The sequence below is a fragment of the Telmatherina bonti genome (genome assembly GCF_933228915.1).
Source record: "Telmatherina bonti genome assembly, chromosome: 22".
Lineage (NCBI taxonomy): Eukaryota > Metazoa > Chordata > Actinopteri > Atheriniformes > Telmatherinidae > Telmatherina > Telmatherina bonti.
The window spans coordinates 30384232-30397945 of NC_136631.1; the positions used below are offsets into that span (position 1 = coordinate 30384232).

The following is a 13714-nucleotide window of genomic DNA, read 5'->3' on the forward strand; positions in this document are numbered from 1 at the left end:
GGCTTAGCTAGGTCCGGAGCAGACAAAACTGGGGCATGTTTGAGTAGGGCTTTCGCACTCTCAAAGGCATGCTGACATTCAGGGGTCCAGAAAAAGTCATTCTTTGGGCTAAGCAAACTAGTCAAAGGATGCACAACGGTAGAGAAGTTCCGGCAAAATGCACGGTAGTAACCAGTCATACCGAGGAAGCGTCGCAGAGCTTTCCTGGTGGTCGGGACAGGGAAGGCAGCAATTGCAGCAATTTTTGCCTCTACCGGTCTTACTTCCCCCTGTCCAACTTCTCGTCCCAAATAAGTGACAGTAGCCTTACCAAAGGCACACTTAGCTAGGTTTAATGTGAGTGAAGCACCCGTGAGTCTTGTAAAAACCTCACGAATGATGACTAGATGGTCATCCCAAGAAGAGGTATAAAGGATGAGGTCGTCAAGGTAAGCATTGCAATTTGGCAAGTCATGAAAAAGGGTGTTCACGAGGCGTTGGAAGGTGGCAGGCGCATTACACATACCAAAGGCCATAACTGTATACTGCAGAAACTTATCAGGCGTGACAAAGGCAGATATATCGGAAGCACGGTTAGTCAGGGGGACCTGCCAATAACCTTTTAGAAGGTCCAGCTTACTCACATATTTCGCCATACCGATCGCATCCACACAATCTTCAATTCGTGGGAGTGGATAAGAATCAGCGACAGTAACAGCATTCACCTTCCTAAAGTCAGTAATGAAACGGGGTGAGCCATCTGGTTTAGTCTCAAGCAAGCATGGAGAGCTCCATGGACTGCAACTTTGTTTAGCTATTCCATTAGCTAACATGTACTCCGTCTCACTGTTCATTAGCGCCCTCTTAACAGGGTTTACCCGATAAGGATGTTGCTTTATCGGCTTTGTGTCCCTGACGTCGATATCATGCGTGATAACAGAAGTCTGAGAGGGAACATCACTGAACAACATAGGGAACTCGGCCACAAGCGAGACAATGTCATGTCTCTGATTTTCCGTTAAATGAGTTAGGGTTGTTGGCAGGGCCTGTAACATCTCTGAGTTCAACAATCGTGGAGTCACTTGAGATGCTAAGCGAGCACATAACCCATCATCTGCTGTTGGGGTAGTGGCCATGTCTGCAACAATGACAGCAGAACTAGCTGCAACATCCAGCACAGGTTTTCCATCATGTACAAAAGTGCTAGAACAAGTGACATACGGTTTTAACATGTTGATGTGACAGACACGGGTTTTCTTACGTCCCTCCGGAGTAAACAGAACATAATCTGTGTCACTCAGTCGTTCTTTGATGGTGTACGGACCAGAAAAACATGGGGCTAACGATGAGCCTGGTACGGGTAACAGTGCCAGAACAAGGTCCCCAACCTTGAATTCACGGAAAACTACAGCACGATCATGTTTACGTTTCATAGAGTGCTGTGACTTACTTAGGGTCTCACGAGCAGCTACACGAGCACGATGTAGGCATTCACGAAAGGCAGAAACAAAATCCAACACATCCCTTTTGGGAGAGGTGTGGGATTCCACCATCTTCTCTTTTAATGCCTGAAGAGGGCCACGAAGTGAATGTCCAAAGACTAGGTCAGCAGGGCTGAATCCTAGTGATTCTTGAACGGACTCACGAGCAGCGAATAACACAAAAGGAACTCCGTCATCCCATTCCTTCTTTTCAGCCAAACAATACTTCCTTAACATGGACTTCAACGTTTGATGCCAACGCTCCAATGCGCCCTGTGATTCAGGGTGATAGGCACTGGAAGTTGCATGTTGGATCTGCAACGTACGGAGGACTTGCTTAAACAGATTAGACTGAAAGTTACTACCTTGATCAGTCTGGATGGTGCGTGGGAGACCAAAGGTCGAAAAGAACTTAGTAAGTGCTTTCACTACCGCCTTTGCTGTGATCCTCCGTAGAGGTATTGCTTTAGGGTAGCGAGTAGCAGAACACATTATCGTTAAAAGGAACTGGTTTCCTGACTTAGTTCGAGGAAGTGGACCAACACAGTCAATAATTATGTGTTCAAAGGGCTCTCCTACAGCAGGAATGGGATGGAGTGGAGCACGGGGAATTTGCTGATTGGGTTTTCCAACTATTTGACAGGTATGGCAAGATTTACAATATTTGGACACATCCGACTTTAAACCAGGCCAGTAAAAGTGCTTTAAAATGAGCTGGTAAGTTTTCGTGACACCCAAGTGTCCCGACCAGGTACTTTCATGTGCCATCTGTAGGATGTGCTGCCTGAAAGGCTGCGGAACAACTATTTGATGTACCACATTCCAATCAGAATCAGGGAGAATGACAGGGCACCATTTCCTGGTTAAAACCCCTTTTTCAAGACAGAAAGCTACAGGCTGTGCCTTAGCATCACCAGCACTTACCACTTTGGCGAAACACTGATGTAAGCTAGGATCTGCTCTCTGCACTTCACCCAAGTGTGCACGTGAGACCGGAAAAGTGTGACCGTCAACAGTGGTATCACGCAGGGCCTGGACTTTTATATTGGCCTGAGCATTATCATCACCAGCTGTGACATTCTGATCAAGCTCCTCAGCAAGAACTGATGCCAAAAAGGTGTCAGACAAATCACAATCAGAACCTTCCTGTTTTTGTCGAGTCTGAGCACGGGTGAGCACACAAACGGGGAATATCTGAGTTTGTGGTTCTGGAGCACAAGTCGGTGGTTTGTCCAGAACTTCTAAAGCAGGTGTAACTTTACCACCTGCAATGTCGTTACCCAATAGAAGGACAACGCCCTTTACCGGTAGCGCCGCACATACAGCCATGGGGAAAAGCCCTGAAACCAGTTTTGTTTTTAGGTGCACCCAATGAACAGGCTTGGGTAGGTAACCCATTTCTACCCCCTGGAGAATCACATGATAACCAGCTGATGATGAAGCGGAGAACGGTAGAGCATCAGCCAGTATCACACTTTGTGATGCCCCAGTGTCACGTAAAAGACGAACTTCTCTCTGGTCAACAGCATTTCCTGTGAGGGAAATTAATCCATCCAGTACAAATGGTTCATAGCAAGGATCAAGGGTACAACCAACGTCAGCAGACTTCTCCTTCAAAAGACCAACTCCCTTCGATGGCGCTTGGGAGGGAGGCTGGGTCTTTCATTTCAATGTCAGACAGTTAGCAATTACATGTCCAGTTTTATGGCAATAAAAACATTCTCTGCCAGTCTTCTGTGAAGACTCGGGTACAACAGACTGATTTTTTGAAGAACTTGAGTGGAAGACAGTCTTATGAGTAAGAACATATTCATCAGCTAACACTGCTGCAGTAGACAGTTGCGTTACTTTTTGCTCATTCAGGTGAACAACAATACGTTCTGGCAGACAATTCTTAAACTCTTCCAACAAGATCATTTCTCTGAGAGAGTTAAGGTCAGTAATGTTACATGAAGCACACCACTTGTCAAACAGAGACCCCTTTTCTCGGGCAAACTCCATATAGGTTTGAGTCTGGTTTTTTTTGTAAGCCCTGAACTTTTGTCTGTATGCCTCTGGCACAAGTTCATAAGCCTTCAATATGGCAGATTTTACCACATCATACTGCAAACTGTCACTGAGTGAGAGGGCAGTGACAACCTCTTGTGCCTTTCCATGAATTTTACATTGCACGAGAAGTGACCACACATCAGGAGGCCATTTTAAAGCTTGAGCAATACGCTCAAATGCAGCGAAATAGCTGTCCACCTCAGCCTCCCTAAACTCCGGCACCAAAGCAATGAATCTGGTCACATCCAAAGGTCCAGCCGGTGGAAGAACAGAGGGAGAACCACCATCTGTGACAGAAGCGTGCATAGCACTAGCTCTCACCTGGGAGTCAAGCTCAAGCTGACGCAGCCTCACGGCTTTTTCAGCCTCGATCTCCAGTTTTTTTATCTCCAACTGGAGCTGTGCCTGTCTTTGTTGGACTTTCTCCTGGGCCTCCAGCTGAAGCCGAGCGAGGCGGACTTTCAGACGGGCCTCATCTTTGGCAGAGCCACTTTCACTGAGGGACTCAAAACGTGGAAGAGTAAAAGGCGTTTTTGGCCGACCACTCTTCTCATCGTCACCCTCCAAGGCAGGTGGGGTTACGCCCCCAGTGCTTGGTTCACTGCGTGATGCAGCAAAGGGGTCCTGATCCTCTGCTAATACTGCAGTACCATGCAGAGTTTCAATGCCAGACACAGACGGCACAGCTAAGAGCTGCCACTCCACCAACTTCATCACCACCAAAGCCTTCAGCTCTCTTTTGACCAATTGCTTTGGGTAGGAGAGGGCAAAGTGGGCCGCTATTTCAGCTAGCTCAACTTTGCGGCAGCTATCCAGCTGTTCTAGTGAGGGTTTCTCAAGGAACCGCACCAAATCAAAACTGCTGGAAGCCATTTCCTGAAGTCTCTCCCCACTTCTCAGCATACAATACAAGAGAATACACAACACAACCCACACAAATCACAGGATAGAGTTACTCAGGATCCCGGACGAGCTCCCACTATGTTACGACCCTCAATGGAGTTTGTCCAGGGGTAAAGGGGGGGGTGGCAACATTAACAAAAGAATACCATGAAAATGTACAAATGAAGGCTTTATTCTTGGGACCCACTAGTCCCTAAACGCATCAAAGACCAGAAAACAACCAAGCAAACCCAATAACAAAAGTGTCCACCAAAGCTGGCACCAACCCAGCGGTAATCGCAAAAGCGTCAATGCAAACACCAAACAGTCAAAACTCCTTCGCAGTCACTGAAGGAGTGGCAAGCTGTGGCACCAGGCTCAACCAGAACACAGCTGCCCGGAACGAAGTTTGGTGACAGCCTTTATTCCGGTGCTCTGTAGAAGGTCTGGCCAATCAGGGGCAGGTGGGCGTGTGGCGACCAATCAGCACCCAGCACACATCAGCCTGAGGGCAGCTCCAGGAAGGAAGCCAGGTGTATCAAATCCCTCAGGTGATGCTTGTTGAAATGATGAGCTAGATGACAGGCCATGGGGCGTAATAGTACGTTAAAAAGTGATAATGAACACCAGTTCCAAAAGTGTTCAGGTTCACACCAAAAGTTCAGTCAAGTAGCCGGATAATTCTATATCACTGTGCTGGCTCAAACGCCAGCTGGCAATGGTGACAACAGAAATGTTAGCGACAGACAAAACAGAAAGCCTAAAGAATATCTGGAAAGACTGTGTCAAACAGCGACCCCTGGTTACTAATGAATGTATCTGATTTGCCAGTTTTTAAGTTATTTCATCCTTTCAGGTTAATTTAGACCATCGGATGAATAATAGCCAAAGTAGAAAAGGGAGAAAGAAAAAAAAGTCTTCTGATCCCCCACCATCTCACTACTATGTTCATGTTCTACTGAGATTGTTAGTTGAAATCAGTCACTGCAGATAAAATATCTATCATATTGTTTCAACCGTATTAAATAATATTTAATCAGTTAGTTTGAGAAGAAGCTGCAGATCTCTAAAAGAGGGACAGAGTCACGCTGCAGCGGTGAAGCGGACCGTGCGTCTGTTTCTCTGCATTAATGCTCCAGAGGTTACACCAATTTCACAGCCATCTTAAAGAATTAAAAAGTTACGTGTTGTTCGCATTTAGATTTTTCCACAGCCGAATTTTTCTTATGCTATTATAGAAACTAACCCTTCCATTGCTTCCCATCAGACGGTTCACAACTCTGCGTCGTCCATTAATTTCTGATAATGGACACCTCGTCGGACATTATCCTTTACATAAAAATATTGTTGGTGTGCCATGAAGAGCTCTGATCACAGGAGACCACAGTAGTCCTATGGCTCGCTCCTCATTACTGACCAGTTCCTGACCACACTGTCCATGCACCACCAGAGTCATTTTAAAAACACAAAGAACTTCCCGCCCAAACTACGAACACTTGCAGTGGAGAAAAATACTTTCCTCTTCACCGTGGCCATTGGAAGTTTATACAATAGTACTTAGACAGACCTTGGTATGGAACCAGTCCGCCTTTAACCCCAACCCTCCTTGATCTTGAAGGTGTTTGGGATCAGATCAGGTGTGTTTCTGTGTACCTGTGTGTTGAAGAGTGGTTTGAGCAGCCTGGTGTCTTCCACCTGTCCTCTGACATTGGACCTCCACAGTCTGAGACCAGGCCGAGCTGCAAATACTTGAAGATCGCTCTGTTTACAAAGAGCGGGCAGGAAGCAGGCCCCAAACCTGCCGCTGCTGTGATGGTTCAGAACCATGGTTAGTCAGCTCTGTAAGCAGCCCTGAAGCAGATCTATGAAACAACTTGATGCTGAACGAACCCAGTTTCACTACCTTTTGCGGGGCTTGGTGCCGAGCTGCATGACTTCTTGTTTTTGTGTGCAGAACAGCAGAGTTCTATGCTGTGTTGAGACCAGCAGGACCTGGTGACTGTACTCCATCTGAACCACAGCTGAGGACTCCTCTAGCAGCACCACAGGCTTACACACCCCCTGCACAGACCAAATACACCCTGTCAGGGGCATTCCTGTTAAAGCTGGATCTAGACTGTCACTTTGTTTTCTCACCTGGTCCAGGTCCAGAGCTGAGAACACCACCCGTCCCTTATCATCTCCGGAGAAGAGCTTCATCCCATTGGCGCTCCATGTCAGAGAAGTGATGGATCCTTTATGGAGGCCAACAACATCAAACCTCCTGAGCTGCAGACAGGTGAAGAACCACACACACACATTATTCTACAGCAGTAGATGTGTGAGGAACCACAGCTACCTGATTCTCTTCTTACCTGCTTGTTGCGACCAGGAAGTGGGGACACCAGCTGGAAGACTGCAACCCAACCTGAAGCTGTTCCCACGGCAACCAGATCATCAAAACAGCTGAGCAACTTAACGGCCGTAATTGCCTCACATTTTCCCTGTGGAGAGATGGAGAAGTTCCTCCATCAGCAAGCCAGTCTACATCTATACAGTTCCTGCAACCATTCCAGGAACTTATAGTATTTCATTTTTCCCTTTGACACCAAAGTAAGAACAAAAAATAGCTTCACAATAAGAAGCTGGATTAAAAAAAGGATTTTTTATTTATTGCTTCCAGGATTTAATAGAAGAAAAAACAAAAAATTATTGTTTTTTAAAACCTGTTGTATTTTTTGTTTTAAATAAAGAATAAATAAAAAAAAAAGTTGAGATGGAAAGGTTATTGACAAACAGATATCACAATTAGAAACAGATAAATCAGAGAATTAGCCGTTCCTAAAGGAGAACCCACTGGTTTGAATATGGGAATTCATGATCTGACCATTTCAAAATAAAACTGCATCTTATCACCTCAGGAATCAACAAACCTCTGACATATGGTTGAGGGTGTATCATCACTGGTAGGCTCACCTTTCCCCTGTCCAACTCATAACAACATGAGCTCCTAAATCTTCCATATTTTGATAGTGATGTTTGTCAGAACACCGCTGTGTTATTGTTACTATCATCTTGACACCCTCAGCTATCATTTCAAATGTGCTTAAAACAGCTAGAATCGCTGATTTACATATTAGAAATTTGAGCTTATGTCCCTCTCTTGATTCAGATATTTCTTTTGATATCATGATAAACCATGATGATATCAGAGCAGTAACAATGACATAAGAAGATTAATTGATTTATTCCTAAACTTACATCTTAGCAGCTTATTGATGAGATGTGATGAAAGGTTGCAGACTAGATATAAGAACAGACATCCTGCCATGCTATTAACCCACTTCTATGTCAACGTGTGCTTTTGATATTTAACAATATCCAAACAATGTGTAACTTTTACAAAACTCTATTCAGGATCAACCGAAAAGAATAATCAAGATTTTTTACAATTCACGTTAATTTCTCACAACTCCGGTCCTTAAGAACCGCAGTCCCTCAGGCGTTGGGAGTTTCCCTGCTGCAACACACGTGACACACATCAGGCTTGAGTAGCAGACTTGTGCAGAGCTTGACACCAAACTCTGCACAAGTCTGCTACTTAGCCAATGATTTCAGTCAGTTGTGTTGCAGCAGGGACTTGCAGGACTGTGGTTCACAAGGACCAGAGTTAGCCACCCTTTCTTTATAGAATTGCTTCTTAGCCACTTAGTTTTGTTGTTCTTCATCTTATTTCATCCTGTTTGCATCTCAGTTTGTCTAACTTTGCATCGAAATTAAACTATTCTAACACTAATCTTCTGCCAGCTGTGCAGGACTGTCTGCTACTGAGGCAGAGGAGGGTAAACCACACCCCCCTGCAGGCTCCATCGCTCCCATCGGTTCAAGACAGTAAAGCCATACTACAACAGAAGCAAGAACTTTTTTCTTGTTTTCTTGTTCATTTTAAACAGACATTAACTGGATGCCATCTCCGTTGTCTCATACCTAAAACCGACCTCTCTCATAATGAGATTAGCTGTTTTCAAATCATAATCCTCCCTCCACTAGGTTTCATGTCCATGGAATAAAGGCTGAGGAAGAAAACACACAAAAGGAATGAGAAACCAGTAAATACCACATCTCTTCGCATCAGGTATGATTCTAAACTTTACCAACATCATTCTATGGAAGGAGGTCTGTGCACTGGACACTTTATCAACCATAAATGTCACAGACCCCAAAGTAACATTGAAGGCAAGAAATTCCCTTTAAAGAAAGGAATAATGTGCTGCTACCTCGTTTTGCCAAACAATGACGGATGTTGTCGGCGTACTACGCACTGCAATAGCTGCTGAGTGTATTCGAGTGAAATGTACTCCAAAACTAGCTGAGAGCTACCAAGTGTGCTGTGCTGCTCATACAGAGAGGGGTGGGGAAGAAAAGAAAAGGAAGGATGGTGAAAAACAATAACTTATAACAACAGAGAGAGAAAATGAATGACATCATCATAATTTTATATGAAACTAACACTCAACTAGACTCTAGATGCTGTCTTTCCATTACATTTTTTTGCTAAATAAAAGCAATATTTGTAAGTTTTGACAAACAACAATTGCGATTTTTGGATTTTTCCATTTTAACAGTGTTTAGTGTATTAACCTCAAGTCTCATAAAATTGTGTTGCTCACGCGAGATTTTATGAAAATTACATTGCAAAGTAGCCACGTAGCATTATTTTAGCGTTTTCTATCTGCTGCGGAGAATTTGCAGCGACTTTTTGAAGCTTTTCTCCCTATTTTCTTTTCTAAAAGTATAAAATTCACTGTTGTTTGTTCCGCACCGCGCCATCTTTACTGGGAATGAACTGGTCACATGACCCACCAGGTCATGTCCGGGACATGTAACTGCAAAAAAAAGTGTTACCATTACACTTTTTTTATATATTTCTACATAAAAGCATCTGAAAAACCACCTCATTAGGGCATAAAAACCTTGTAGCAAAATTTGTGACTTATTTTTTTAAATGTAGGTGTTTCCATTAGCATTTTTTTTTTATTGCGATATTTAGTTTTGGGCAATTCTAGGTGTAATGGAAACACACCTAGAAACATTCCAGATTAAACCAAAGAATAATTGTAAAAAGAATATGTACCATAAAAAGCTGGTTGAGGTTGGTTTAGAAAACTTTATTTAAAAGTGAAAAAACAATACAAGAGTTTCTTCTTGCTGCAGCTTCGCAGCTGTTTTTTGTTGTTGGATAAAAACAGATGCATCTAGTTATTTGTTAAATGTTTCTAAAGACAACCTTAAAGTACAGCCATTGAAGCTGTCAAACTAATAAAGCACACTGACTTGCATTTTGTATCACTAAAGAGCAAAATCAAGCGGCAACAATGTTCAAGGCTTCTGATGTTAAAGGTCACATGACAACAGTGTTTTCATACAAGCTGCATCACACTGTTTTAAATTTCTGCTGCAGGAAGCTCCAAACACCTGGCACCATTTCACAGATCGCTGCTGTATATTTTTTCATATCACCAGTTTCATCCAACAGGAGGCCCCAGTGAGAACTGTGAGGAGGCAATATAAAACTACTGAAGTGTCTGGAAATGCACCGTACCCTGGTTCAATGTTACAAAACCAGTATTTTATCATCTTAAACACATTACTACAGTCTGTCCATTTCGCTCTCCTGCATGCACAGAGGTGCTGATGCATGCTACTATTTCTAGATTAGATTATTGTAATGCTCTCTGGTCTTCCAAAAAAGAGTACCAGTATTCTAAATATAAGATTTCTCCAGACCTCAGCTGTGTGAGTCCTAAAGAGGATCAATCGCTGCATTTCGGGCTTGATTTTAAGGTTCTTTTAACTGTTTATAAATGTCTTCATGGTCTCTTTATTTATCTAACCTGCTTTTGAGTTCTGAGCCCTTATAGACCCTGAGGTCTGGTGGTACTGGCCTTCTAGGTGTTTCTAAAGGTGGAGTTGAAATTTATGGTGGGACCTCTTTCCTCTATTATAGTTGTCGTCTGTCAAGACTGGATCGACTGTTGAAGATTTTAAAAAGAAGCTCAACACCTACCTTTTTAGCTGAGCTTACACCTGAATTATATCTATTTATTTATATATGTTGCTTGTTTTTTTTCTGCTTTCTATTTACTTGTTTGTTTATTCATACATTCATTTATTTATTTAACCTAAGTGTTTTCCTAATAGGCATCGTCCAGATTAGGAGTTGTGCCTACTTAGTCTGCAGGGTTGATGCAGTGGGCATCGTACCGCTCGGGGTGGTTATGGTGTCCTGCACTGCAGCCCTGGCTGTGGTGTGGACTTCTGCCTGCCGTGATCGGGGTGGTTCCTGTGGTTCCACTCACTATATTTACCAAAAACTAGCCTTTACTTCATCTAGGAGTTCTGGGAACAGCCCCAGGCTGCTGATCTGAGCTCTGCTGTTCTCAGAACTCCACCCATGTGTTTGGAAAAAATTGTTAGATTCAGAAGAGGAAGAACTCAGACCTCCAGACTGTACTTGTTCATGTGTGCGAGGCGTCGACAGTACAGGTAAAGCATGCCAATGCTGCTGCCAACTGCCAAGAAGTCACTGCTGCTGTCCAGAGCCGTCAGGTAGACCAGAACTGACCTGAACCCTCGCTGTACCTGCAGATACACACAGGAATGGCCGTTTTCAGCATTTACATTGTCACACATAACAAGTCTGGCCTTTCCCTGGGTAAGGTCAGATAACAGGTCAGTACTTCAACTCAGGTTGTTTACCAGGACAGGTCAGGTAAGGGATCAGTTCTTTAACCTGGATTCTTCCCCTGGCAAGACCAGGTAAGGGGTCAGTACTTTAAGTTTGGTTCTTCCCAAGGTAAGGAGGTGAACAGAGGATGTGAACAGTGGTGAACCACTGTGGGCCCTTAAGGCCCTTAATCCCCCAACTGCTCCCTGGGCACTGGAAAACCCACTGCTCCTGGTAAATGTAACTAGTGATGGGTGAAATGCAGAAGTGTGTGATATGCAGTGATAAAGATTTCCTCTTCTTGAGATAAGATCCGGTAACGAGACACTACCTTGGCTGGGATTGCATTCAGGACGTAGTAGAGAGGACAGAACTCCCTCAGGACGGACAGGGACGTCGGCTCTGTTGCCATGATGTAACTGGACTCAGAAGTTCCTGGAAGTAAATTCAGATTTCTGTTTAGAAAATTATAAAATGATGAAGTTGTGACTAATCAGTTAACATCATCTTCCTGCTTCCACATGCAGACAGGACAACAAATCATCTCACAGCTGTAGCGTTCATGGGTCGGTACTTCCCTAACAAGTATTCCACTGTCTCTTTCTCCATGTTGGTCACATCAACCAACTAAAGATTTAGACCTTCAGAGACTCAATAGTTAACATCAAGATTGTTAAATGATAAACTCCGGGCCTCCAGCTTCAGATAAAATCTGACTGTTCCGATATGATGAGATTAAAGTGGAACTATTATGTGCATTTCAGGCTAATTTATTTTTATTTCTGAGACCAGGAGGGCTGGGATTGATCGAGTTATTGTCACAAATCCCTTTATTTACTTCAGACCGACCCTCTCCATAGGCTGTCAGATCAGCCTGTGGGCAAAACGATTGAGACTCTTCCGCATTAAGCCCCGCCTCCCGCCACTGTGCTTCTCTGTCATTGTAACATCTCATAAACAGAAGGATTAGGCTAATATGAACTCAATAAAAAAAACTAAATACAATGTCAACACATAGCATACAGCCCTACATGTTGGAACCTGAATCAGACCCTGAAAACGAAGTGGAAAACAGCAACCCACAGCAACGAATGCAGCAGGATGTCTCTCTTTGGTAAACTCACCAGCCATCGTTGGAAATAACTTTATCCCACATTTTCCACCCGCCTGATGTATTTGTACATGCCCTTGTTAACCAGTAGAAGGTAACCAATCACCGAACCTTATCCCCCGGGACGTCACAAGGATTTCCAAGTAGAAAAAAAACTCTCTAAAACGACGCGGTTTTTCGTCGCCATGGAAACCGAACGGAGAGTGCTGGAACTCAAACTCAAACATGCGTTTAGGTGATAATAAACAGTGCCGTTCACATGTCTGATGAGGATTCAACACTGTAACACTGTAGAAAGCTCAGAAAACTCCAAATACCAAATTAGCACCCCTTTAAGCTTTGATTGACCATTTGTCTCCTTTCTCTGTCTGTCTGTAAAAAACCTAAATCATAAAGTAAAGGACAGATTTTAAGGAAATTTTCAGGAAATGTCAGAAATGACAAGAAATGAATACATTTTGGGATGATGCGGATTACCATCTAGATCTCTGCATCTTTAAATGATTCCTCACTACGGGGAGATTTTGCCATTACAGCTTCTATTTCAATAGAAAATGCCCATAATCATTAAACAGATGCTGCCTTTAGGCAAAATGTGAATTTCTTCAATAAATTCAAGACAATTATAGACCTTTGCTTCATCTTTGTGTCTTAGGGAATGTTTCTAGAGTCAAGGATTGTCAATAAGATGTGGCATCTATCCTGATGATGGAAATACATGGTGATATTAGGCTTAAATCATACATAAGAGTGTCTGCATGGGATTGGTAACATGGTCTAGAAATTTGAACAAATAAATATTAAATACTTAACACGATGCTTTAAAATCTGCCAGCCGAAATATCGGATTTGACTTTTTATTTATCATATAGATAAAACTCTGCTGATTTAAAACATGTGTTTGTTTTTACTTCTTAGTCTGAAGCCATAAAGCTGCATGTGAAGTTTAGTTCCTTCTGTGTCACACTTGGTAGCCTATCCCAGTGTTTTTCAACCACTGGTTCCTGCTTTAAACCAGAACTAAGAGGTCTGAACACATCACACCAGTTTTAAAATCTTCACACTGGTTTCCAGTTTGTACTGGTTTCCAGTCAGTCACAGGATGGATTTTACAAATTCCAGATTGGTTCAGGACCAGAATCCATCTGTGACACGTTCAGAGAATATAAACCAAGCAGAACTCTTCAATCCAAAGACTCAACCAGTCCAGACCAGAGTCTGGATCAGAGTCCAGACCAGAGTCCAGACCAAAGTCCAGAGTCCGGACCAGAGTCAGGACCAGAGTCCAGACCAGAGTCCAGACCAGAGTCCAGACCGTAGTCTGGATAAGAGTACAGACCAGAGTCCATACCAGAGTCCATACCAGAGTCCAGACTAGAGTCCAGACTAGAGTCCGGTACAGAGTCCGGATCAGAGTTCGGATCAGAGTCGAAACCAAAGTCCAGCGTCCAGACCAAAATACAGACCAGAGTCCAGACCAAAGTCCAGAGTCCAAACCAGAGTCCT

The 13714-nt window shown here is 43.5% G+C and overlaps 1 protein-coding gene across 1 annotated transcript in view; it reads right to left on the reverse strand.

Moving 5' to 3' along the window:
• tecpr2 (tectonin beta-propeller repeat containing 2) overlaps positions 1 to 13714 on the reverse strand; it is a 52206-nt gene that overhangs the window by 33450 nt on the left and 5042 nt on the right. Inside the window, exons 3-8 of the mRNA XM_079261676.1 lie at positions 11429 to 11532; positions 10872 to 11012; positions 6746 to 6874; positions 6528 to 6659; positions 6295 to 6452; positions 6045 to 6198 (exon numbers count right to left, since the gene is read on the reverse strand). Of these exons, the coding sequence (XP_079117802.1) occupies positions 6045 to 6198; positions 6295 to 6452; positions 6528 to 6659; positions 6746 to 6874; positions 10872 to 11012; positions 11429 to 11509 (795 nt within the window). The 5' untranslated portion in view covers positions 11510 to 11532. The remainder of the gene's footprint in view (positions 1 to 6044; positions 6199 to 6294; positions 6453 to 6527; positions 6660 to 6745; positions 6875 to 10871; positions 11013 to 11428; positions 11533 to 13714) is intronic.